The 26,513-nt window shown below is 34.2% G+C and overlaps 3 protein-coding genes across 9 annotated transcripts in view; 1 reads left to right on the forward strand and 2 right to left on the reverse strand.

The window, feature by feature from the left end:
• The window catches only part of LOC117103220 (cyclin-T-like), an 18,012-nt gene extending 10,081 nt beyond the window's left edge, over window positions 1-7,931 (reverse strand). Inside the window, exons 1-7 of one of the 2 annotated variants that reach the window (XM_033243769.1) lie at window positions 7,746-7,931; window positions 6,374-6,455; window positions 5,927-6,058; window positions 5,259-5,319; window positions 4,343-4,405; window positions 3,619-3,664; window positions 2,413-2,503 (exon numbers count right to left, since the gene is read on the reverse strand). In XM_033243769.1, coding sequence (XP_033099660.1) covers window positions 2,413-2,503; window positions 3,619-3,664; window positions 4,343-4,405; window positions 5,259-5,319; window positions 5,927-6,058; window positions 6,374-6,455; window positions 7,746-7,906 — 636 coding nt within the window. In that variant the 5' untranslated portion in view covers window positions 7,907-7,931. Of the gene's footprint in view, window positions 1-2,412; window positions 2,504-2,864; window positions 3,010-3,618; window positions 3,665-4,342; window positions 4,406-5,258; window positions 5,320-5,926; window positions 6,059-6,373; window positions 6,456-7,745 lie in introns of those variants that run through there. The other variant, XM_033243770.1, reaches the window with a different exon arrangement.
• A 94-nt stretch (window positions 7,932-8,025) lies between these two features.
• On the forward strand, window positions 8,026-16,476 carry LOC117103222 (KAT8 regulatory NSL complex subunit 2-like). 4 transcript variants are annotated; one of them, XM_033243774.1, is made up of 10 exons: window positions 8,039-8,164; window positions 8,492-8,745; window positions 9,703-9,941; window positions 10,669-10,838; window positions 11,297-11,411; window positions 11,942-12,105; window positions 12,378-12,629; window positions 13,334-13,503; window positions 14,456-14,623; window positions 15,579-16,476. In XM_033243774.1, the coding sequence occupies exons 2-10, from the start codon at window positions 8,725-8,727 to the stop codon at window positions 15,948-15,950; spliced, it is 1,671 nt and encodes a 556-aa protein (XP_033099665.1). In that variant the 5' UTR covers window positions 8,039-8,164; window positions 8,492-8,724; the 3' UTR covers window positions 15,951-16,476. The 4 variants fall into 4 exon arrangements, with proteins under 4 accessions (XP_033099668.1, XP_033099665.1, XP_033099669.1 ...); XM_033243777.1 differs by lacking the exon at window positions 8,492-8,745 and having other exon boundaries at window positions 8,026-8,164; XM_033243778.1 differs by lacking the exons at window positions 8,039-8,164; window positions 8,492-8,745 and adding an exon at window positions 8,386-8,491.
• A 200-nt stretch (window positions 16,477-16,676) lies between these two features.
• Window positions 16,677-26,513, reverse strand: part of LOC117103221 (V-type proton ATPase 116 kDa subunit a-like) — a 21,186-nt gene continuing 11,349 nt past the window's right edge. For 2 of the 3 annotated variants that reach the window (XM_033243771.1, XM_033243772.1), the window contains exons 13-19: window positions 24,842-24,960; window positions 23,806-24,016; window positions 22,837-22,968; window positions 20,245-20,352; window positions 19,023-19,140; window positions 18,485-18,656; window positions 16,677-17,831 (exon numbers count right to left, since the gene is read on the reverse strand). In XM_033243771.1, the coding sequence (XP_033099662.1) occupies window positions 17,741-17,831; window positions 18,485-18,656; window positions 19,023-19,140; window positions 20,245-20,352; window positions 22,837-22,968; window positions 23,806-24,016; window positions 24,842-24,960 (951 nt within the window). In that variant the 3' untranslated portion in view covers window positions 16,677-17,740. The remainder of the gene's footprint in view (window positions 17,832-18,484; window positions 18,657-19,022; window positions 19,141-20,244; window positions 20,353-22,836; window positions 22,969-23,805; window positions 24,017-24,841; window positions 24,961-26,513) is intronic. The other variant, XM_033243773.1, reaches the window with a different exon arrangement.

A 26,513-nucleotide genomic window follows, 5' to 3' on the forward strand; every position in this document is an offset into this window, starting at 1 on the left:
CCCCCAAAAAATGAAGAAGAAAGGGAGAAGAAAGACCAGAAAGAAGGAAGCATGACGTCACTGTAGGCTTACTCCAAAACAACCTATTTTTTTAAATGTCTGTTGTCTCCACCATTTCTAAACAAAATTCTTTCTCTAAATCTGTCCCTTATGGGTGGATGGATATATTCGGTGTAAACACCAAGGATAACCCACAAAAGTCGGAAGAATACTTGTTTCTAGTGAGGTCTCGGAAGAATACTTGTTTCCAGTGAGGTCCTTCTGGTGGTAAATGGGCACTACATCGGCAGTGGCCTAACGATGGGCCCGGGGCCCAGTGGTTTTCTGAGAATGGGGTCCACTTTTTGATCCAGTCAACACTTTAATTGTGGGAATTTAAATTTGCTCGTTTTTCTAATATTTGGCATTGTATTCTAGATTGCTTTTAACAAGGAAATAAATTATATATCTGTTGCAGATTTTCAAAATAGAGGGAATGTGGGTAGGGACTGGCTTTCACACACCTATTCCACCTCAGCCCCAGCATGGTTGGGGCTAAGGTAAGATCATTTATGAATACGGCACCTCAAAGTGGCCGGAATTGGCACTCATATATTTAAAATGCGAGTATAATTTCCATTTTTAAAACAATTGGAAAATTGTAGGTGGCCCCAGGCCGACAGGGCTCCCCCCCCCCCAATTAAACCTTCACGGATATACTATGATATATGTCTTACAGTCGATCTCAGAGACACATTATGCTGTTATGTATCAACAAAGCCCTTTTGGTAAGGGTGCCCGAGCGAGGACCCTATGGGTTGGGGCACCTTCGGGGCCCTAGGTGATGGGGGCCCTGCAGACCGCTGCATGGGAGCGCATAGTCGTTACACCACTGTACACCGGGAAACAATTTCCTACTCATTTCCACTTAGTATACTGCGTTCTTTAACATGCACACTTTCAATTATGCACACGGAACCAACAGGTTAAATGTCTCATCCGAAAGACGGTGCGCTATCGTAACTTGCATTTCAGCCCTCCAACTGAAATACAAGGAAGAGCAGTGATGGGAATTCAATACACTACCTCAATTCTAAAGCCCCTTCCAATTTCCATCTTAGAAAAGTTAAAGAATTTATCCTCCAAAAGGCTGGAAAGGACTCCCTGTACAGGTGAATGCTTTGTTCATTTTTAAGTCAGTAATTACAACAACTATAATAATCTCACTACAATAATTATAATTACAATAATAGTAATAATAATAATAATAATAATAATAATAATAATAAATAATAATTTTAATATTGGTTGCCTTTTTGCCCCTTAAACCTGTTTCCTTTTGCTGTTATTGGACTTCGCCCAGAAAGCACATGCGTTACTTAAGGCTTGGTAGTAATGTGTTAGGTAGTAGTAGGAGCGCCCACCCCCTCCGCCATCCGAGAGCTCACGAGTTACGCAAATGGGTCCTGTTTATATTAATGTGATATGCCATAATTGGAATTTATGGGACAGTATGAAACACCACACCGTTTCTGATATATAAACTGCAATACATTATTCAGCATCGGAAGAGCTTTCCAACGATTACAAACACGACTTTTTGGTGAGTTTATATACTTATTCTTATTTTATACACATTTTAAGTATATTTGGCGGATATTTTAAAACAAATAAACACCTATTTTTGAATTATGTTCCATTCTGGCATGAGTGACAGTAGTTTTTATATACTTATTCTTATTTTATACACATTTTAAGTATATTTGGCGGATATTTTAAAACAAATAAACACCTATTTTTGAATTATGTTCCATTCTGGCATGAGTGACAGTAGTTTTTAAATGTCTGATTTGTTGCCTGTCTATAAATAATGATTTTAGACACCAACATCATATCTGTAGCTTATTTAGTTCCAATTATATGCACATTTTAGATAAATTTGGCGGCCATTTTGAAAAATGGCCGCCATTTCAAGTATAACAGGTGAAAAATCAAGTGTCAACAGGGCTTAGGGTGACCATGACGGATTATTTAGGATATCTGGCTATGTTGACTGCTTCTAACATTCCACTCCCCCTAACTTGATTTCTAGGCCTCTTTTTTGATTTTTTTCCTAGTCTAGATGATAAATATGAAAGAAATATGTTATTCAGTACAGGATATTTAAAAGGCAACATTTCTACTGCATTAGCACTACTGTAGTGTCATAAATACATAACTTTTCGAAGAGAATGTATTATGTCCGAGTCATTTTGTTTGGAAACGACTCAGATGCACCAAAAATGATCATAACATAAAAATTGAATCATATTTCAGTTGCACAAAGGTAGGAACAAACATTTATCAATAAATACTTAACTTAATAATTGTAAGGGGAAAAAAATAACATTCAGGAAATTTAATTTGTCAGTTATTGCACATTATCAGTATTACCTGCATTTTGGACCATTTTGCAGACAAGTGTATGCAAGCACAGGCAACAGCAGTTGGCTTGTAACGAAGACAAAATGACGTCAGGTGAAGGCTAAAATACATCATCAAAAAAAAAAAAAAAAAAAAGAAAACACAAGATATTTAAATAGAGATTTACTGTATCATTCACCTAACATAAATTGAGATTTTCTTCTATATTTATTATAAAACTGTTAAGAACTCTTTACTAAGAAGGAACTTGTTGCTAATTAACTATAAATGTCTTAAGCTTCTTCTTGAGAAGTATCTTCTGCAAATTCATCAAGTCTAGAAAACACGGTGAATTTTATCTTTCCTGCCGATTACTCTAATAAAAACAAAGAAGATGAAACATTAGTTTTGTGGCATTGTCGCCTTGGCCTACTAGCACTTAGTACTATTTATGTTCTGGAACCATTTTTCTGTATTCTTACCAGTATGTCACATGACCGTATCATGGGCCATTAGCCTCTTTGTAATCTCTGTTAGAGTCTGCTAACCTCTGACCTCTATGTCTAGTCCTCATGTTTAATACTGACAGTGACCAGCCAGAAACTATGCTTACATTCAGTTTCTTATTTATTATTATCTAACAGTTGCAATTCAATTGGTTGCATTAAAGATATACCATATGTGGTATAGATTTACCACCAAAATCCTGAAATTGATTATTAGCCAATTTATGGGTCAACTCAAAAGAATTAAAAAAACGCATTATTTATCCTTTTTAATTAATGATTTTTGTTTTCTAATTCTAAATTTAAATTGACAGCTAATGACTTCAATACACAAATCTAATAGCAATTCAAATGAATTTTCACTTTTAATTTTATCACAGACTGTAGATCTGTTATTTAGTTGTTTACTTGATTGCAAGCATAAGTTCCAACCAGTGGAATATACATGTCAGTGTTTTTGGGTAACTGTAAACCAAGACAATGGAGTTCTTATTAATGATATCAAGTTAGAATATTCCATAGTTATCATTGATAATGAGAATGTCACATGGTATTTAAAACTGAGGTTTTGGTATTAGGTTTCACAAAATTCCAATTTAAATTAAATATTACTAATCAAGGTACCAAATTCCAATTTTAAATTGAATATTACTAATCAAGGTACCACTAATTTGTCATTGTCTTGGTTTTGAATTAGCCAATTGAGAGACAAGACAAAAGGGCAGCCAACCTGTTGGTCGCCATGAAGTACGAGGTCTGGGATAGATCCTTGCTAGCTGGAGTGTTCACAGACGGCCGACAGAGAAGAGGCAGCAACAAGTCAACACCAGGTACGCAGGTCACCAAAGGAAGCAAAAGTAACTCATTAGCATTAAATCCTCTAAAATAACATTCACGACCATGTATTTTAATCAACTTAAAGCCCAGCTCCGGAGGGAAAAAAAAATTTATATGTTGTATATGCATAATTTTTTACGAAAGTAGTTAATGAGATACAGATTTATTACTTAAAAACTGGGGGGAAAAGGAGCATAACCACCCTATATTTCACCTTTTACCCTAAAATTTGAATATTCAAAAATCTGTATCTTATTAACCATTCCCAAGGTTTTCGTCAATATGCTTTTTTTGTCTTAGAAAAATCAGTTGTACAACATATCAAATTTGTTTTTCACCAGAACTTGATTTTGAAAAAGAACATTTGTGATTGGCATGCAGATATGAACTGTATACATTGGCATATTAAACAATCATCTTGTAATATACACAGAATGAAAATCTCTGACCTTAGGGAGGTCAAATAAATAAAGTTTTACAGCAACTCTTTACAAATTGAATCTTTTGCAGTAAGCCTGCTTGTTTTCAAGATATCTTAGAGGATTGCATAAATGGGCATATCTGTATGATGTTCCTCAAAATACTGTTTGGTTATGAAGACAAACTTAATTACTTACCTCTGATCAACTGAGTACACTTTACAACATGAGTGTGAGGATGATCAACAGCAAGTTCAAAACCTTAAAAAATAAAAATTATACACCTATTAAATGTAATTACTATTAACTAATTACAATTAAGTGGACCGGACATACTTAAGTGTAAAATACATCAAGCACTAAGACCATTTAGACCACTTAGACAAAACCTTTTTTTATACCTTGTTTAGCAAACTCGCTGCCCGCCCATTATGATTTCAAATAAAAATATAATTATATATAAAATTATATTTATATTTTCTCCTCCATCTGGATATTTTTGGCAAAACTATTTGCTGAATAAAAATGAAAAATATATTTTTATTCCCGCCTTCCTCTGATGATCGTTAAAAAAGTAAGTTCGCTAAACAAGGTGTAAAGTAAGTTACGAACTTAAAACCCAGTCTTATTCCGTTCTGGGGATAAATTGAACAACAAAATGGCAAGTTAATCCATATTCTTTCCAGAATAGTGTACATCTTTCGATAATGTGTGCACTATTAGGCCATATTGTACACAGGACCAACAGCTCTAACACCGCATTTGACAGATGGTTGCTATGGAGACTATTTCAGCCCTCAAGCTGAAACACAAGGAGAGCATTAGATGGAACTGAACTGAGGGACTAACTAAGGCTACATAACGATATCCACGGTTCAGTGTGCACACGGTGGCTATCACCAGTTTAGCCGACTGGAACATCAATAATCACCTCTTAGAAAAGTATTGAATTTTGTAAAATTGTTATGTTATGGGAAGAGCATTTCATAAAATAGTAGTGCAGCTTGGCTTCCTACTCTGGGATTATGTGTTCAATTTTATAAATACCTATGTACCAGGACTGTTATTCTGCAAAACAGGCAACACATACTGTACATACAAAAGAATTACTTACCTAATGTTTGCAATATAATGCTCTCATTTATCACAAGTTCTTGTGCTAACTGGGAATATAGCTATGAAAGAAAATACAATTAATATTAATGAAACAATAATTATTAATAATTGATTGATAGACAAAAGATGAATTCACTTTAAATTCAACATTTATTCAGCCAACAAAACAATATGGACAAGGGAAAGTAAAAAGCCATTATTTTTACTGCTCCAAAACAAAAATAAACACACAAAAAAACCCCCACAAATAATTAACAATAAAATTAAAACAATTTTAGGCAACTAACATGCATTTAGTTTATACACAAATGTGGGCCATGAACAGTGATAAAAGATACACTTTTTTTTAGTTTTACAAATGATACATGTGTACCTTGGTATTATACAGTAATAACATTTACCAATATCACAAATAGGGGGAAATAATACAAAAAGTAAAATAAAAAATGGAACATGAAAAAGCAACACGAGAAAACTTTTAATTACAGATTTCGATAGGGGACAATAATGAGCTTTAAATTGCATAACAATGGTAGGACCAAGAGCACAATGACATCAGGATGAGTTCTCATCGGCTGGATTTTAGGACGCAGTATGGACTCAATCTACGTTGTTCTATGGTCCCATCATTGCGCAAATCAAAATCTCCTTATTGCTTCTGCCTACCTCAGTCTTCGGATCCAACTGCTGCTGAGTGTCTCGATGAAGACAAGCGTACGCTACTCTAACTACATGCTCTAATTTACGGGGTTGCTCTTCTACTTTTGCACCTAAAAATAAACAGGCCGGGGCGATTACCTGTTTCAGAGTAAAGAAAAAACAACTGATTACATTTTGTTTTATATAACTTATAAGGATTCCTTGATATTTCTGTGTACAAAAAGGCAGTTTAAAATATTTTCAAAAACACGCTCGATATTCTTCCGACTGGAAGGTTAGGGTCAAGCCAGCTCCAACAGATTTAAGTAAGGTTGTCGGAACAATATCCACGGCCTTTAAAAAAAACTACTGAAAGTAGTTAGGCCTATATAGAGTACCCACAGTTCATTATTTTTACAATTATTTGTTATTTTTATTGTAAATACAATAAATTAAAACTTCAAATAAACTCACATTACGGTGAAACTTGGTGAATGAGTGGACCATGTAGAATCTGTGCATATATACAATTCCAGTGTTGATACAAAGTTGGTTACTGTGGTAACGAATTAAGGAACACAAAACAGGAAGTAACCTCAATTAGAAGATTGAAAATGGTTAATATTTAGTTTACACATTTAATAAATTATTATATATTAAATTCTATAAATTTTGTATTTTAAGGTAATAAATCAAATATCAAATGTTTATAAAACCATATGCCTTTAACCCATTCATCTTCACGTTTTTCATTTAAAAAAAAAATTTTTTTAGTGACATAAAAATAATTAAATATAATTTTTTCTGTTGGGAGTAATACAAATTCCTTTGATAAGAATTGAAAGATAATAAAATGTTTTTCCTAAATAAGTGGTTATATAGTGTTGTGAAATTTTTAAAATAAAAAAAAAAGTAATTATTTAAATAATTTTTTAGGCCCTGTTTACATTCAAGTTAATTAAAAAAGCACCAAGAAACATTTTTTTATAAAATTTTTTGATATTTTCTCGAATATTTAATGAAAATACATGCACACATTACTGCACATACGTTTTTTTTTTAATTATTGTTAATCAATTAATTAATTACTGACGATAATTAGAGAGCGCTTAAAGCGCTTATGGGACTGAAAGGGTTAAACCAGTTGCTTGATTTTACTCAAATAGATTTGTTTATAATATTGTTACTGAGAATTAGCAGTTTTTTGTGTATTTTCATATACAAGTTTGTATTTGATTGTGTCCTGTCTACCAGAGAGGTTAAATTTGTTAATTTTGCTATCACCTATATTTGTTGTTGATCCATGACTCATCATTGTCAATTTCTTTGTATTGACCCCTAGTTGAACTTATCATTACACAACTCAATGCAAACATCACGTTTACAAACTAAAACACTGGCCTATATATAATCCAGTATATAATAGAAAATATAGACTATAAAAAAAGGAGTGCATCACAATTAATAGTGAAATTTTGATAAAATTAGGCCTACGAAATGGGCCCATGACTTTCTAGAGAGCGCTGAATCGTTCATAACGCATGCTGCACCGCCGCGGCTAGAGCCTAGAGGAATCAATGGAAATGTCTTATCTCGTGCATTTTGGACCTCAACAACATTTTGTATATTGTAGAATAAAAGAAACCAGTCGTATTCCCAAAAAGTTACATATTACTACTCTATTACACATATAGGTTCTAACATTGGTAATATTATTAGATAAGAAATCGAATCTAGCGAGTAATAATGATTACAATTTGCAATTCACAAAAATGTGTAGGCCCTAGCCTAGGCTAGGCCAACATGGCGGATAAGTAACGATGCTATTCTAAAATGAAAAGGATACACAGTAAGACGTTGTCCCATGTCCTGTATAAGGTTGGCAGCTTGTTGTCGGTAGGACAATTCTTTGTCCTGGTCCACTCCATACTTGCGGGATGGAGAATTTTCGATTTGTTCCCGAGAATAATACCATGTTTCTGTTCCAATCTCGGGACGTGCCGCCATGAGACCAAGACCGACGAACAGACAAGCGACCGCGCATGCTCTATTCAATTAGTAGAATAAGGTCAAAGGTTATTCATAGCTTCTCTTGAGAAAACGCCGTTTACGTGACACAATACGTAGCCTTGCATTACCTGATTGCACAACAAAAGCTATTTTTGTTGTTCACGGCCAGAAAAGGTCGGCGCCGAACCATCGTGAAATTTTATAAAAAAATCCACGGTACACTGCAATAATTTTCTCTGTTGTCGATAAAAATCAGTAAGTACTTGACAATCCATTATGTAGGAAAATATTTTAGCAGTTTGTTGAGATAGTGATAGCATCATGGCTGCCACCAAAATCTGAAGATTTATGCCCGAAACGTATCGTTTTTTTGAGCGTTTGTAAACCTCCTTCCCCGACTGCTCTTTATCGTCGAGTGACTCGAAGCTTGCACATAGGCACGTTTTAACTTGTTCCGTCGTCACTATGTGCGGGCGGGCTGCTATTTTTCATTATTTAGAACATCACATTTTATAAATTGTTAATAATACAGAACTACATTAATACTGGTTTAATAATCAATTATTATTACATTATTACTAGGTATATATAGTAGACACGATGTGGTAAGAATAAGCTCAATTTGAAGTAATTTAGTGTGAAGTTTAAAACGTGTACCACACCACACACAGCATGCAGCACAGGCTCCCGATGTGGGACAAACCGGAGGCTTGATGATTGAGTAACTGTATTTACTGTAGGCGCATGGTTTTCTGAAGAGTGGTGGTTAAACATAATATACAGTTAATATAGTAAATGACTTGGACGTAAATGCTATGGATCTAAAAGGAAAAAAAGTAAGGTCATTCTGCACTAATATTCAATTCAAGATTTCAGGAGGCCTGAAGTGCTCTATTTAATAATGTAATTAATAATTATATTATGAGTATCATCTAGGGATCATTAGACCGCTGGCACCATGGCATCATCATCATCAGATTGAGTTTTCCTCTTCATTCATACAATACATACATACATACATTACATACATACATACATACCTTACAAAGCCTAGTCTAGTTATACAGTACTACAACATCCAGATGTAAATACCAAAGATGTGTGACAATACACAAACAATAATGAAAACAAACAACCCTCTGATCCCGTAAATATACCAAAGAAAATAAAAATTGTAAATAAAACAGATGCATGCCAGACAAAAGCAATTTATTCAAAACTTCAAGCTCTTCTCATGTCCATCGTGTAAAAATATTAATTCCATTGCCTTATTCACTATGCACTCTCAAACATAAATGTACGCTTCCACATTAACTCAGCTACAAAATAACATCAACCCATGCCGACAAATAATAACTTTTTAACAACCAGTAAAAAAAAATAACTAAAAGTATTAATTACTGTACTACAGACAGTAGAATAGTTTATAGGAAAGTTAAGTCAGACATAAAATTTTAATTGCGTGTTACTTCCGACGAGTGTTTACACGATGCTTCCCAGAGCATAACCAGGCCGGTTCTTCGCTTAGAATGGATTCTCACGCACCCTCTACCACCAAATCCTGCATCCGCCCCCAGCTTCTACTGTAACTCATTTGAATGTGCCTATTCTTTTATATGCAATGTTGTATCCTCTCCACTCTTAGAGAATATTTAACAACACAAGTAATATTAAAATTTCCAATTTCTACAGTAAGTTCATAACACTGTGTAGATTAATTGATTGATTATTTAACAAGATAAATTATACATCTGAAAAAGAACCATTACTAATCTCTGTTCTCTACTGTACAGTTCAAGATGAAAGGTCGTCCCAGTGGTAGTAGCAGTAGTAGAAGAACGTTGCGTTCTGAGAGTTTATTTTGCAACTATTCTCCTCGTATTTGCATGCAGAATCGGATGGATGGCTTTGAGTACTGTCGTCGGCATATTCTCGAAGATAAGAGCGCACCTTTCAAGCAATGCAATTATATATCTACTAAGAACGGGAAGCGTTGCTCGCAGGCTGCGCCCAAATCGGACAAAAAAGATGGGTGTGTAAAATAATTCTCTTCAAATTTGTACTTGTTTTGAATTTTATATAAATTAATGAAACAACAGCATGTAACATAACATGATCTACAGTGAACTGTACTTTATAGAGTACAGCTGATTCTCTTGAAGCTCTGGTTACAGTGTTTTGCCCATATATTAACAGAAAGCTTGTCACAGAAGACCAAATACTAATGATAAAGTATGGACAGGACTGTACATTAAGCCTTATTGGATGTAGATTATGACATTAATATACTGACAGTATTTTTCTATCAGTTTTGTGTTTGTTTGTTGTCCTGTCTTTTACTTGTTAAAATTAAATAAATATTTAAATAATTTTGTGTAATGTTGTGTGTATACATATGTAATAAGGGCCCAAATCAGCTTTGCTGGATTGGTGACCATCTTGTAAATAGGGTTTTAAAAAAACAAACTAACAATTTGTTTTGGGATGTGCTTGGTTGGTTGGATTTCTTCAGTATGTGTGATACAAACTGGTGGTACAGTTTATTATGTTAATATTTGAATATGCATAACGCATTACTGTCATTTGAAATACATCATAACACTTGTAAAACACCTTTGAAGCACTATACTTTTGAAACTATTGTTTTAAAAACTTCTGAAACAGGTGTTGTGTTGTGTTAATACTTCTGATGTACCTATTAATATGTTTGTAAATATATAATATCAGCAGTATTTCAGATATCTTGATTCTTTGTATAGCTTTTGTGTTGAACACTCAAGAAAAACTGCGATGTTACGGCATAAAAATATCCTCAAGAAACGGCCAAGTAATCGCACTGACACTCTACTTGAAGATCTTGATGCCTATAGAGCAAGTTCCTCCAAACAACTTCCCGAAAACCCACTGTCCGAAGCCGCTAAAATATTGGGTAAGATACAGTATATTTTAATTTTTAATAGATAGTTGAAAAGTTGGTGCAATGTTATTATTAAGGCTCCAAACCTTGAGGTCAGGGTTTGGAAACACCCACACTGTAAATTGTGCTTACTGTTTTAAACAATGTGTAGCATACAGTCGGAGGCAGTGAGTGTCCGGCTAACAAAAGCTCCACTTCCATTAGCCTTAAAAGTTTAAATTTACTGTATGTCATATGAGCGTGAAAATTTCAGCATTTGGCGAGTAACTATAATGGAATTTAATGGAGCTTTCAGTGTTTATCAAACTAATATCAACTAACCGATTAGCACAGGGCAAGGAATACAAGCTTGTCCCGCAAATGCATGTTTACACTATCGGTTTATGGGACCTTAGCAAAAATATCCAAGTGACAGGGGGGCTTAGGAGAGAGGTCCACTGGAATCTAAAATCCAAAATATTTCATTGTAGAATATGGGAGCGACAGTAGTAGTGATGTTGAACCACTTCTTGTAGACCAATCTTGGAAAGGGGACAACGAAAGTGATGCTGAAAGTGTGGACAGTGAACAAGAAGATGTCCTCAAGTAAGTAACGATTTTATCGACGTTGTCCCTTATTTTGATTTTTATACCAACACATTCCCATTACCATTAAGCTACAGTATTCAGAATTAAAATATTCTATGGATTTTCCCAGTAAGGACATGGTTAGATTAATACTAATTTGTTTACAAGTATGATGGGGCATGGAAAATGTTTTTAAAGTACTGTACATCAAAGGTGACAACACAGCCAATCAAAGATTAACAATTCTCAGTATGTTTATATTTCCATAGAGTGATAATTTATTCAAATGTTTGGTTTGGCTGTTTTAAAGCCAAGCACACACCGGGCCGCCAAATCCATCTCCACTTTTTGCGAGTGCTCGATAACTGATGCCCTCGACTGATTGTCCGTGTGCAATCTAAAACAAGATCGTCATTAACGTCATCTCTTTTGTACACTCTATTGTGTGGCGTTTGCCTCTTTGTGTTACATTTTCTATTGAATTGCATTGTTTGACGACTGTTAATGCATTGTGTACACAGCTTAAGTAATTTATTTCATTCTTGCAGACATGCAGGAGTTTATACCGCAGAAGAGGTTGCATTGATAAGCAAAGAGAAGTTGATAAGACTCCAGTCACTGTATATCAATCAGTTTAAAAGACTTCAGCATGTAATGAGAGAAAAGCGCCGCAGATACTTAGCCGAACGTAGCATCGAAGAACAAACAATTGGTAAACACTTATTTTATCTTCTGGTACAGTATGTCTGTTTAGAGAAAATCTTTAATTCACCTTTTTTTTTCAGTTTTTAATTGTTTTGCTATTATCATCTACTCTGAAAGGTAACACTTTATTGTACTTTGATTATTATTACCATTATCATTGGGTATTACTTTTTGTTTGTTTATGCTGTTTACTGTATTAACAATATTATTAATGTGTTTATGATGCTAAAAATAATAATTTGTAAGTACAGTATTGTCAATGTCTTCTCGATTTTAAAGGTTTGAACATCGGAAAGGTCAGTGACCCGAAAGAAAGCAAAAAGCTAATGAAACTTCATGCAATGAAGCGGTACCGCAAGCGAAGAGGATGCGAGGCTTTGCTTGCTCTTAAGTCAAAGCAGAGACGGATACAGGTGACAGCAATGCGAGATGGAGTTGACACGGAACAGGCTGTAATGATATGTAAATTTGAAGCCGACAGGAAGAGCTGTCGTAATACTCGTTTACCTGCAGTATCGTATTGTGAGCAACGTATCCTTATGATGTATACTGTATTCATTTCTATATTCCTTCTTCACTTACAGTAATAGCGAGTACACTAATTCATTGATAATGTAATAATAGAATAAGAAATTACATTCTGATTTGAAGATGTTGGGGGACGGTTGGTAGGATTTTGTCTTTTTGTAAGCAGGCTACAAGTACAAATCAACTCGATGTCAAGCTCAACTTAAAAAATAGCTCAGCGAAAGTGCTTGTGCTGCTGGGGCCGGATTTATCAAACTAGAAATTCGCTTAAATTCATCTTAAGTCCATTTTTTTGCTTAAGTCAGATTTATTAATATTACTTTAGCCTAAAAATTGCATAAAATTAGAGTGTCGACTGTATGCATGTGCCATATAAGATGATTTTTAAGCTAAGATTTTGCTATGGTGGTTTGATAAATCAGCTTAGGATATTTGCTTGGGGACATCTTATCTGTTTTGACTTTAGACATTTGCTAAGCTGAGATTGATAAATCCCAGGCCTGAAATTTTTGTTCAGTGTGAATGTGGCTCTTTTCCCCCTGTATTAAATAATGAAAATATGTGTATTACTGTTCCATAGTTTTCCTTCAAACACCCTTCAGAAACCTCTTCAGTGTCGTAAAAAATTAATATGTATAACATGTCATATTTTCTTCCCCGAAGACAGCAACTACAATTAATGAAATATCCTTAATGAGAATTCTCAGATATTCTTGAAGACCGCCACCAAGTGTTGTATGGGAAATGTGAGGGTGGTGATGGGAACTGCACCATACCTGTACTACTAACGTCCAATGAGATTACTTGTTTTTTACATACTGTGGTACCCATAATGCATAGCCAGGGAAACTTGGCTGTCATCACCAAATATGATAATGTAAGTTTCCAAGACAGTTACAATTGAAAACTCATAGGTGACCGTGTGGACTACTGAAACAGCCCTAGAGGCTCTAGTAGCTTCATGTTTATATCATACCACAACTGCTCAGAAAGATGCAATGGGTTCTTCAAAATGCACACAAGCCAGATTTGTACACTAGACCTGCAGTTTTAAGTCCTTAATCCAAGAAGACTTGGTTCTAACAACGGATCCCTGGGTAAGGTGCTGCTTGAACCAGTGCCAATATTAAGGTTTTAGTTTGTGGCACGCCTGCCTTGCCACTCGACTCACCCATGTTAAAGAAAGAGTACTCCATGCTTTTCATCCTCATGTGCCCTTGCAGCATACAACTTCAAAGAGTTGAGGGAGATCAATGATAAGAAACAAGGGTGGGGGGGGGAGGGCAGGCCCCAAAAGATTTGTGTAATATTGGCAGTCGTCTATAAAAGAAAAAACAAATTTCCTTTACAAGGGTACGGCAAAGCCAACACAAAAGACAATACAAAATCAGTATCTGAAAGTGTGTAAAAACTACTCTACAAATAAGTAAGACTTAATTATTTTGTTTGAAAAAAATATGAACACTTTGAATATGAAATCAGTTAAAATGAATAAACAAAGCCACAACCAGAGCTGAGCACCACTTTTAGAGACCTGTTTTCAATTTGTCACAGCAAGAACAGTTTTGTTTCCCAACCTTGAGGCCTGGGTTTGAATCCTTCACTGTGCACTTTGCTGGTGTCTTTTTAAAACTCAGAAGTACAGTATATATGGGTACCTGGTGTGGTTGCCTGTTGCTGCACCAATGCAGCAGCAACATTAAACCTCGCGGACCTAATGACCAGGGAACAAAGCGCTTTGTTCAACATAATTGAACGATGCTACATATAATACTAAATAACAAATAAATTAAAAACAATATTAAAAGTGTAAAATGCTTTTCTTTTAGTCACAGCCAACCTTTGTGTTGGATGATCATGATTATGGCCAAAAACCATCCACCAAGATAAAGACTGAACCCTCAGAGACAAAAACAAGTAAAGTACCTCCTCATACGGCATCGGCCAAGAAAGAATACGATGATGAGGAAACAGAGACCGATGAGGAGCAAAAAGAAGTGAGTCACATAACTAGCAATCAGCTTAGCTGCTTTTGTAAATACCGCAAGATGGGCACACACTGCGCTGTAATAGTCAGCTAATGCGATTCCATAGAGAACAACATGAGGTGCGGACAATTTCAATGACAACTTGCACCGACAATCCGCAAATGGCGTTGCAAGCATTCACAGGGCAGAGATAGATTTGTTGTACGACGGTCTTGTGACCACTGTGTGTGCCTGCCTTCACATGCATGTAACTAGGAAGAGTGTTAACTATGGAGGTTTCAGGCAGTGAAGTTCCCTGGAGCTGAAGTATTCTTGCATATAAATGTGAAGTTTATCATTTTGATATTAGTTGCAAAGGTGTTGGTTAAGTTTATCAAAAGGGGTTAGGGGTCATTCCATGTCAATTCACCGCAAAAAATAAAAACTTTTAACCCGACTGACTCCGATTGTAATGAAAATTGGTATACTATTGGTATATTGGTATGGGTTGACCAATATTCATATTCATAAAATATGGTCAATTATACCAAATAATGGCAGATTTAGATTCCTTAGTTCATTCTCTTTTCAGAAATACCACTATTATGAATATTGGTCAACCCATTGCTGAGATATTAAGATGTAAAAGTTGGTGGCCACACCAGTTTTGGCCAATAAATTGCCAAATTTTGGCTGGTCGTAACCTCCAAAATAGCTATCTGATTTTGATGAAAATTGAGATTTGGACGTTTGATGCCAAACCCAACATGTGCACCAATTTTCATCAATATCGGAGTTGGTCATGTTAAAGCCATTGAGGTGATTTGACATGGAATGACCCTTAGCTGAAACTAGGGAGTTTTCCTAAGCCATCTCTCTGGTTACGGGTCTGCTGTACAATACATTAAACAAATTATATTATAGTTTTGTGTGGCTCACATGAATAATTTAGCTAATCTTAAATTATTCTTGTTCAAATTATTAGAGATACGAAGAGATCTGGAAGCAGGAACCAATAGGGCTACCAGATTCAGATTCCACCGACTCAAGTGATGAACGATCTTCATCCTCTGTACCATCTATTAAAGTTCTACCGCCAGTGAAGAAGTACATCTGTAAATGTGGCATCAATCAAGAAAACCCGGAGAGCTGCTCCTACCGGAAAGGAAAGTACATGAGTCGGTGCAAGTGCTATCATGCGCAAGAACCTTGTGCCGGATGGTGCAAATGCAAGGGGTGCGTTAATCCTTATGGTGCTAATAAACGCAAGTCAAAGAAAAAGAAGAAAAGTTCCGACCGCAGTAGGAGTCGCGATAAAAGCGAAGCAAAGTCCATTAAAGAAGAATTGACAAGTTAGATGGTTTAAAGCTGTCTGTGGTGAGCGGAGAAAGACCCCTTGAAAAAATATTAAATCTAATATTTCAATTACTTACTTTTTTATGTACTGTAAATATAAAAAGTAATATTTCAATTACTTACAGTACATAAATTAATTTTCATTTACAAATCTGATAAAAAAAAAAAAACAAAAAAAAAAAACTCACCACCTAATGGGATATAAATATTAAAGCAAAGCTCCAGGTAAACTTCTTTTGGTTTTTATATACAAAAATATGTATCGATTCCATTCCCTATCATTTTGTCCAACACCCCCTTGGAATGTTCACTTAGCAAAAAAAAGTTTGCTCCGAAACCTTGTTCAACTTCTATATATGGACCCTTTAACTGGCTGGTAATAAATTTAAAGATTTTTTTGTAGTAAAATATCTTTGATACTTCAAAAACTCCAAAATTCATTGAACAAGTTTAATTTCTACAATCTTTTTTAAAGAGTGTAAATACTAGAATGCTGATACTGAATAAAGAACTACAGTATGAAAAAATATCTAGCATTCTGTTTTTGTTTTTAGTGAATTCAAAGGTCATCCACCAGAGGTGGGGGGGGGGGGCTGAAAATGACAATCAGCATTTTATTATCTATTTTATTAGGAGGGTCACCGAATAAATCATATTTGACCCTAAAGGATGACCCCATAAACTATAATAAAAAAAACCAGCACAAGCAATGAAAGACACGAACACATTTTTGCATGCATGCAAAGGATAATAGATCCTTTATTCATGATATTAACTTATGTTTTTAGAATATAAGAAAATAGTTTAATGTATTACAATGTACTGCTGTGACTAAACATGAAAGACATTTGTATTACAAGACGCCAAAGTCTTACACAGCCGATATATAAATTAAATTTCAATATTTTTCCATTCATGTATTGCAAATTATGGTGTTACTAAAAATAAGTACACTACCGGTAAATATAAATGATGGTTCCTTACTGAGTTGAATATATAGTACACTACACCCGCTACTATAATTAAAAAGCTAGGTTCTGAGTTACCAATATGCTGCTAGAAAATCATTCTATTCGGCAAATGATAATGATTTATGTAAAAGATTATATATGATATAAGGATTATAAATTGATCTCCACATTATAATATAATTGAGAGTATTCAGATGCCTCTACATTATACAGATCACAGCATAGCATTATCTAATTGTACCAGTGGTGGTGCCGATGTGGGAGGGGCAAGGGGGTAGCCTAAAACCATTTATAATCTGTAAAAAATTACATAGGAATTTTTCTCAATTGTTTTGAAATTCTGAAGGGGAAACAGGCGACTCTTGGTTATTTTTCTTATTTAATTTTCAATTGACAAATGTTCTATCAAATTTTGTATTTAAAATTGTTTTAAATATACTTTTCATGATGCTTGGATTATCACTTGCCTTCTAATATAATTTTGAACTTCCTGTCAAATAATTATAGATAATTCAAAACTTCAAGACCCGGCAATTTATTAAATTTGACACATTTTTTTTTTACAAATATTTTTAAGTACACATATACTTGGTGACCATTTTAGAGGACAAACTCTGATATACTGAATGAAAAATATATGCCGATGGCTAGATTAATTCATTCACATTTTGGAAACATAATAATTATCATATAGCTAACATATTTTAACATGCCTCATTTGCAATTTAATGGAAAGCTGATCTACAGCTAGAGGGCAGTATACAAGCCCATCCACTCTGCTGTATCATGCAGGGGAGCAGTATACAAGTTGACCCTTGACCTATTCTTGATGTTCAGCTGTGAGATCTTGGAATGAAAATGGCTTGAATGGGTGACCTTCGCCACTGTAAAATTTGCTCTGAAATTCAACCCTGCAAGGATTAAAAAAAAAAACACTAAATATGTGAAAGTTAATCAATTATTTTCAGCTAAAATATTACTAGTATTCATTACAAAAATATAATTTTCCAAAAAATGGCTTATCACAGCTAATGAATATAAACATCCTCTTTGTGATCATTATCATTGTGTACCGAGTTTTGATATAATGCTGAAAACTGGTAAACACGCAGGCAAAAATCCCCACTACTTTCCTATCCACTAAAGAGTAATTTAACATGGACACTCAGGGGACAAAAGCAGTTTAGCCTACAAAGCTGTTTTTCTGTATTAATCATCATGACATCAACATATTAAATATGGTTATTTTATTTACATTTCTAAATTTTTGAAGTTCAGGGGCGGATTTAGGGGGGGGGCCGGCCCCCCTTTTGGGAGGTAAAGAAAAGAAAAAAAAAGAAAAAAAAGAGAGAAAAAGAAAAAAATGATAGCCCAGAATGCCTCAAATGTTATGTTCGGGCGTCTAGAACACAAAAATTTCGCGGGGGCATGCCCCAGACCCCCTACGACAGTTTTGTCTCAATCGGCCCAACTTTCGGCCCCCGCTTCCGGCCCCCCCTTTTGGACATTTCTGGATCCGCCCCTGAAGTAGGTATATAGTATGCAACATCTCTTTCTGACCTACCAATGTAAACGAAGGGTATGTAAAAATGCAGACAATGCCTCCATCAGCAATAGGATACAAACAGTCATGACGGCCCAGAATGCAAACACACCAAACAACATCACACAGCCTAGCAGCGAGCTCTGAGACAGTCCATTCTTTAACACCATAGACCATAGCACCTCGGAAAGTTCTACAATGATCATTTAATATATGGTTACTGCATGATCGTTCGTATATGGTTACTACTGTACATATTATGGTACCACATGATCAATCCTATGGTTATTTCACGATCAATCATATATATTGTTATTACATGATCAATCAATATACCAACCATATACAGTGGATTACATAATTAATTACATATGACATGATTAAACATATGTGGTTATAACAAGACCAACAATACAGGTTTAATGCATATGATATTAACAAATTATATATGGTTACGTTACAGTAATTTCATGATTAGCTTAAATAATTATATCACTATATCACTGGGTATTTCAGCAGTAGTCAATGGTATGCATTATGCCTTAGGCCTACAACTTACCAGCATGAGCAAGGCTGAGAGCCCATAGACGCAGGTAGGAAGCAGTGTGCGAGATACAACCTAGGCAGTATTCAATGGTGTGAATTCCTTGGTAGATCAATGCCTCACCAAATTGAAACTGAAAACAAATATTCAAACAATATGAGTCAATCCATAGGTTTGACAATATTAAGGTTTTTTGGTTTGAGAAAGGTGGCCACTGGAGCAACAGACAGAAAGGCAAACTGAAGTAACTCATAAAACAAATCTGCAGTTTTAAGGGGTATGAAAATATGACAAACGAGGACACAAATGGTTTGAAGGGGATAGATTCTATGGTCGAGAGAAGAAAGTTTTGGGATAATCTTTTACGTATTGTAGGGTAACAATACCACTTCCTCAAAGCTACAGAGTTATAGCCATTTCAATCTCTTAACCTAAATGATTTCACAATTCATTTGTAATTTTTCTTGGCTGAGGTATGAGCCTCGGTTTCACCCCTGGATCCGCCACTGAAAAGATAGGCCCTTTGGGGTTCAATATACTTGTTGATTTATTCTTCCATTCAACACTGTTAAATGTGTAATGTTGAATTATCTGCCAACATTTTGAATTTTGTACCGTATATACTTGCGTATTAGACGAGACTTAAAATAGCAAATTACGATTTAAAAAAAAGGTGGTCGTCTTATATGCATGACATACAAATTTTCGATTATTAAAATCATGTTCATCTGATGTACAGACTGTCTTCAACACACAAATTTGCATATATGGCAATGAAGGTCGCCATATATGCGAGTAGTTTTATACCGAGTATATGCGGTATACAGTATTAAAGATGTATTTTACCCTAAAAATGAAAAAAAATTAAAAATAATTAAAAAAGTTAATTTAATTTTAACTCACTCATTTTGCAGCAGTAATATAAATTATTAAATTGAGCATAGAAATTATTGAATTAAAAAAAATGTGTACCCTCATTTTTAAACTGAATAATGTTAATAAAAATAATAATAAAACACTTCCCAGTGATCTTAATTTTTCGCTGTAAAATTATTTGGTAAATATTTTTTAAATACACTAATTTTTATGTTTAATTAAATACTTTTTGTCTCTTCAAAATAAGCAACTTAATTTCCAAAATGGTTTTTATGACATTTTGCATGGGACAATACATCTTTGAAAAAAGCCTTAAAAGTTCAAAAAATTTGAAACAAAAAAGTTAACGCGCAAACTCAACGTTTTCCTCCACAACTGACACGTCTGAAATAACATCTCCCATCTCGGTATCAGTCTGTAAAGCATCGTCGTTAATTATAATTTCAGCATCATCATCTCGACCCCGACACTGAAAACGAGAAAATTGATCAAAATTAATTAAGAAGTCAGCAACATGATGCTAAAATCAAATCAAATTTATTCATGTATCTGGAAATTACAATTGCAATTTTGAGCATTTTGGTTATGTAATGATGATCATATATGAAACATTTAGCATATATACATTGGTAAACATAATATGCAGTGGTCAGCATGTTATGAAAATATGAGCATATATGGTTTCAAATGAACAGAATCATATTTTATCATTGAAGAGTCATCGTCTTTTTTCTTTGCAGACAGATGAGCATAAATGTTGAGTATATACATGATGTTGAAAATATTTGTAATGTTGTCAGTCACTTTCAGTGTATTAAATTCTGAGGTATAAAGTACCTTATTACTCTTGCCAACATATTTTAATTAATATCAACTAAATATTAGCAATAAAAACATCCTGTACATCAATATAAAAGATATCGACTTATAAATTACACAAGAGTGTAGGGTTGAATAAAAACATTAAAACCATTTTTGTCAACTACTCATGCTTTAGATATGAATTCATGAATTTAATTTTTTTTCACAGATGAATTTTTGCTCATATTTGCAGATAGATGTGTTGCCATGGAAATAAGGAATAACACGACCAAAATGTGCAGAGTGAATGAAAAAAGAATGCCTATATTTATACTTAATAAATTTAAAATGTTTGCGCTAATTGATGCAATTTTTAAAGATTTAATAACCAAACAAAAGACATATTTGTATAAGAGTGAAAAGAAAAAACAATTTTTTTTTAAATACGGCTTTTTAATCAGTAATTAACAAAAAATATTGTAAGAATTCAGAAAATTAAAGCATAACTGCAAAAATTCTAACAATAATATATTAAAAGATATACTGTCTGTATGAAAATTTGGATACTTCCTTCAGAAAATCAATTGCAACAAATATTTGCTCATTTATGAAAATCAAACAGGGTCGAATAGAAGCCAAATGTGCTTAAATCTTGTTAAGAAGCCCATTTCAAATTGAAGCCCCCTCTTCAGTTTGTAAAAGTAGCCTCAAAAACAAGCCCACGGGCTTCTTTTCAAGATAGCATGGGCGTCTGTTGAGATAGCACATTACATATCGTACATGAATTTCAAGAAAAAAAAAACAAAAAAAATTAAAAACATGCTTGGTTTATACAGTAGTTGATTTAATGCTTGTTAATACACTCATGATACAGATTTGTGTTACAGTGGCCCTATTTATTGCTTTATAGTAATAATTCCCAAAATGTACAGCATTCATTTTGAAAAGAAGTCCCTCTCTTTACTTTGCAAAAGTAGTCTCGAAAAGCCCACTGAAAGTTCCCAAAAAACAAAAGCCCAGGGCTTCAATTCAAGTTTTTACGATAGGTTGTCTTTCAACCTGGGTGATTGGTGCAAAAATTGGGAGTGCTGAACTCAATCCATATTCCAACAGCAGAACTAATTTGCTTCCCCCACCCCCCTGGTGGGGGAGGGGGTCTTTGACACCCAAGCTTAAAAAAAGAAGAAATATTGAAGTATCAACTAACTTAACTATAATATACAAAGTTAAGCAATACTGCAAATAATGCACACTGCATGAGGAGTTCAAACTCCAAGGCTTACGCTTATTACAAAAATCCAAAATAAGCAACACTGAAGTATTGACTTACTAAAATACTCAAAGGTAAGATATACAAATAATGTATATATTCAAGTTAACCCATTGCAGACAGTATATATTTCAACAAAAATCTTTAAAAAATAACATAATGATAATGGTATTACAAAGTTTCTTTTGTTTTATTGAAAAAAAAAAATGTTTGTTCCATAAACCATTCTCTACTCACTTTTGAATGACTGCAACAGAGTGAAATGTTGCGAGTGAAATGTTGCGAGTGAAGGAACTTGCCAAAAAATTGCAACCCCACTCGGTCTATGAACTGCATCATGGAAATCAAATTTAAAACATATGTCTGTAATGCATGCTAAATTGAGTTGCTTTGAATCATTAAAAGCATATAAAAAGTGTATTTATAACAATCCAATTATAAAAATAAAAGCAAAATTGACCAATAAATTTATGAACAATTTTGAAACAAAACTCAAATCCAGACACAAATAATTTTTGGTTAATAACTTTAGGTAAAAGCTTATTAGTAAAATTAATATTCAAAAAAAGTAAAATTGCATGCATTAGTCAATACTGAAATTGTAATTAGTTCAAAATTAAGATGTTACTTTTTTTTGTAGGAAATCTAAGGGGTACTAGCTATTTCAGTTGCTAGCAACAGCCTATGTAATTTTTTTGATTTTCTGAGAGGTATAAGCAAGGACTAAGCTTCTTTTTGTAAAGCACGAGTATGGGTTAGTTTTCTTCTTGACAAGCTCCCCACTGATGACGTCCAGGAATCCTATGGTGCATTTTTGCCTACTGGTGAATGAGAGGTTGCATGCGGAACGAAAAAGCCAGCTACCGCAATGGTAAAACTTACGCTGATACTCACAGTAGATAAGCGCTTATTCAATCGAGCACGGTGCAAAAGCAACTGGTATACAGGTCTCGCAAACAACATCCACGGAATACACAAAACAGCTAATACCACCAGCACTATCTGTACTTTATACTATAAAAACATATAGATATGTTAAAAAAAACCATATATATATATATATGTGTGTGTGTGTGTGTGTGTGTGTGTAATTGATCCAAGATCAAAATGCCATTCAAGAGAGTTCTGAAATAAAAAAAATTAAGTATTAAAGTACAGTAAATAATTGGTCCTAGCTGGTCGACTAGAAAAATTGTACTAGGCCCCTGGGTAGCCAGTGACAGCAGCAACGCAGTGTCACCTGTGGCAGTAGATTTGACAGTGCACGAGGAAACAAACCCCCTGCTCTTCAAGCTTTCTTTATTACAGACAGGATATGATGGATACATGGTCAACAGTTTAACCCTCTTTGAAAAAAAACCCCAAAAAACTATACAATCTGTATTTCAAAAGAAGCACAGCTTGATAGAATAAAAACAGAGATGCAAGGAACTCAGTATTATCCAAATGCATCATTTTTCTTGCAGCATAAAGAGTACTGCGAGAAGGAAATTCAGGTTTAACAATTAAGCAATCATGGTAGAATGCTATGCTGAGCCAATAGAAATTAAGTGAATCAACACCTCAACAACGACCACAACCACCACAAATATGACCATCACCACTACCAGCCGAACATCATATATCATCTTCATCACATCATAATCATCATAATCGTCATAATCATCATCATCGCCATCATCATCATCACTACACCACATTGCAATAACCACCACTGCAATTAAGGCACCGACACAACCACTACACCACATCCATCTTTACATCAGCAAAGTCATTGCCGCCCATTACCATCCTCATCACAATCTTTGTCGTCATCACCATCATCACAAAAAAAAAGAACCAATGTCTCACCTGGTGTTGATACATCATGAGTGATTCGTCGTTTGTTAATAGAAACATATTGATGATGGTTATGATAAGGCTGGGGGCAGTCTGAGATCTTTCAGCGTCGTACAAGAACCATTTCACAACAATCAAAACAACCATGTACGCAAAAATGAACAACAGGAAAATGATTTGCGGAATGAAATCAAACAGAAGGCTGGAATACTTTTTAAAGTGACTGAAAATAAAAATTTATATTATTATGCACAGTAAGTGTTATTGTTGTCTATTGCAAATCAATTTTTTAATATTTTATCATTCTATTAATTACTAAAGTTGCATTATGGGTACACAGTTTAGGTAATTAAGGACTACTCCAATTAAAAGACTCTTCCGAATAAAGACCACTTTTCTGTGGTCACAAAATAAAACTATGTCTTTATTACTCTATTATTATTACTTTTTCATAAAACTTTATTCGTTGAAAAGCTACAGGGTAGCCTACGATGTTCTATCATGTCCTTATTAAACACTGTAATATGTACCTTTGATGATTTATATTATATTTATTACTCTATATTAGAGAACAAAGCTACTAGAGACCATGGAAACACTAGTCTTGAAAGTGATCTTTAATTGAAGGGAGACTTATACTTGCAAATACCTGTAGTGTGATATTGTTGAAAGCAGGCTGATTTTCCACCAAAAACAGACCTTTTAGTGTTAGATTTTATCCTGAATTAGAAATATTTTTGACAGATTTTTTTTCCCCCAGGGTTGGACCAAGGGATATGACTTTTTATTGTGTTGTTTTCCTGGAACTTTGACTATTATTTATAATTAATGTGCCCGAAGGTTGAACATTTTGTTGGCAAGAACCTGGTGTTTCAGAAACATTTCCTCTTTGTTGTACCTCTGGGAGTCAGATTTTTCCCTGTATTGCACTTTGGAACTTACCAACTTGGGTCAGACCAATGTCAAAATGTAACATAAAAAACCTGCCAGTGTAACAAACTCAGTTTTGGGCTAACAAGAATTTAGAGTATGATATTCATATACTAACACATAGTTGAAAACACTTAAAATGACTCCAAACACCATCTGAGATATTCCAATTATGATAGACATTTTCATCTTGTAAGAGTTCAACCAGCTAATTTTGTTGCCAGCCAGCTGCCAAATCTGAGGGAGAGGAATTAGATTAAAAATTCAACAATGAGGTAATGAAGGACATTGGTGAAAAGGGGGGGGGGGGCAGTGCCAGCTGTTGGGCTGGCTGAGCCCAACCGTTGCTGAGTTGCAGTAAAAATTATTAGAATCATTTTATAAATCAGTGACCGCAGGCCTGAGAGTGGTATTTTCGGGCTTCGAGAGGTAAGACATAACCACAGTGAGGCTGAGATGGGTATGGCCCATGTGACGGGGGAGGACGGACCACATGATAGGGAACTTTCGATTGCCAGTAATGTGGGGGAGGGGGTCTTTAACCGGTAATATAAAGGACTTAGATGGAGGATTAACTAATCTATGGTTGACAATGTATGTAAAGTCAGGAGGTACCTGATTAACATAATTACTATTTGTAAATACAAACAAATTTATTACAACCAGCATTGAAAATTATGTTTTCAAAAATAATTTTGTGAAAATATTAAGTTTGTTTTGCATTGAACTGCCAAGATTATAAATAAATCTCAGCAATGTTTATTTTACCAGTTACTGTACTATTTCATTAACAATGTTAGGTATTTAAAATTTACTGATAATAAATTATTAAAATCATTATTTGAAATGATGACAAATGCTGATATTGAGAACCAGCTTTCTAGAATAGTGTTCATTTCCATCTAAAGCAAAAAAATCTATGATTTGACTATATTAATATGTACTGAATTCAGTATGTATTTTAATGTAAAAGATCTCTATTTCATTAACAATATGTTAGGTTTATAAATTTACTATAATACTGATATGGAGAACTAGCTTGCTAGCATATATTGTTCAATTCCATCTAAAGCATAAAATATATGATTTGACTATAAATGCATAATATTAATATATACTGAATTCAGTATGTATTATATAAGTAAAAGATCGCCTAAGTTACCAATTGTTGTATAGTTACAACTGTAGTTTAGAAAAACGTTTTTCTGATTCATTGAATCAGAAGCCAGAAAGAAATGAAGGCAGACATTGCATCCGGAACTTTGCCTGTTTTTGTTTAAAACACCCACATTAAACTACAAGTATAAAGACAGCAGTTCCCCGAGATTATTGTATTTGTCTGGATGTATCCCTAAGGTAGAGCAAACTGTTAAATAGGGATTTCTGTTTTTTAAGATATATGGTCTGTGTTTGCTACGGAGCTTAAGATTATTGAAGGTCCATGGTTACATTATACTCAATATTGAATTACTAACCTTTGTATATCTATGTTTAGTTATAAGCTTTCAATGAAAAAACAAATAGAGCAAACAATACTATCCTCAACAATTTACAGATACAATACTGTTTGTGTATTGTAAAATTTGCATTAGCTGGTGTTAATTTTGATATTATTCTTTCCATAAATAGTAAGCAAATACTATAATTACAAAAAATTATAATAAAAGACTGTATCTTACTAAATATTTGTTATATTTGACCCTTTTGATAAGTAATTCAATTTATTTTTCATTAAAAGTTTGAATTTTTCCAGGTTTTATCAGACAGTTTTACACTTTTTGCATTTTAAA

This window comes from Anneissia japonica, unplaced genomic scaffold (assembly GCF_011630105.1).
Source record: "Anneissia japonica isolate Jap-2015-1 unplaced genomic scaffold, ASM1163010v1 scaffold2652_len1590060_cov184, whole genome shotgun sequence".
In the NCBI taxonomy this organism is placed as follows: domain Eukaryota; kingdom Metazoa; phylum Echinodermata; class Crinoidea; order Comatulida; family Comatulidae; genus Anneissia; species Anneissia japonica.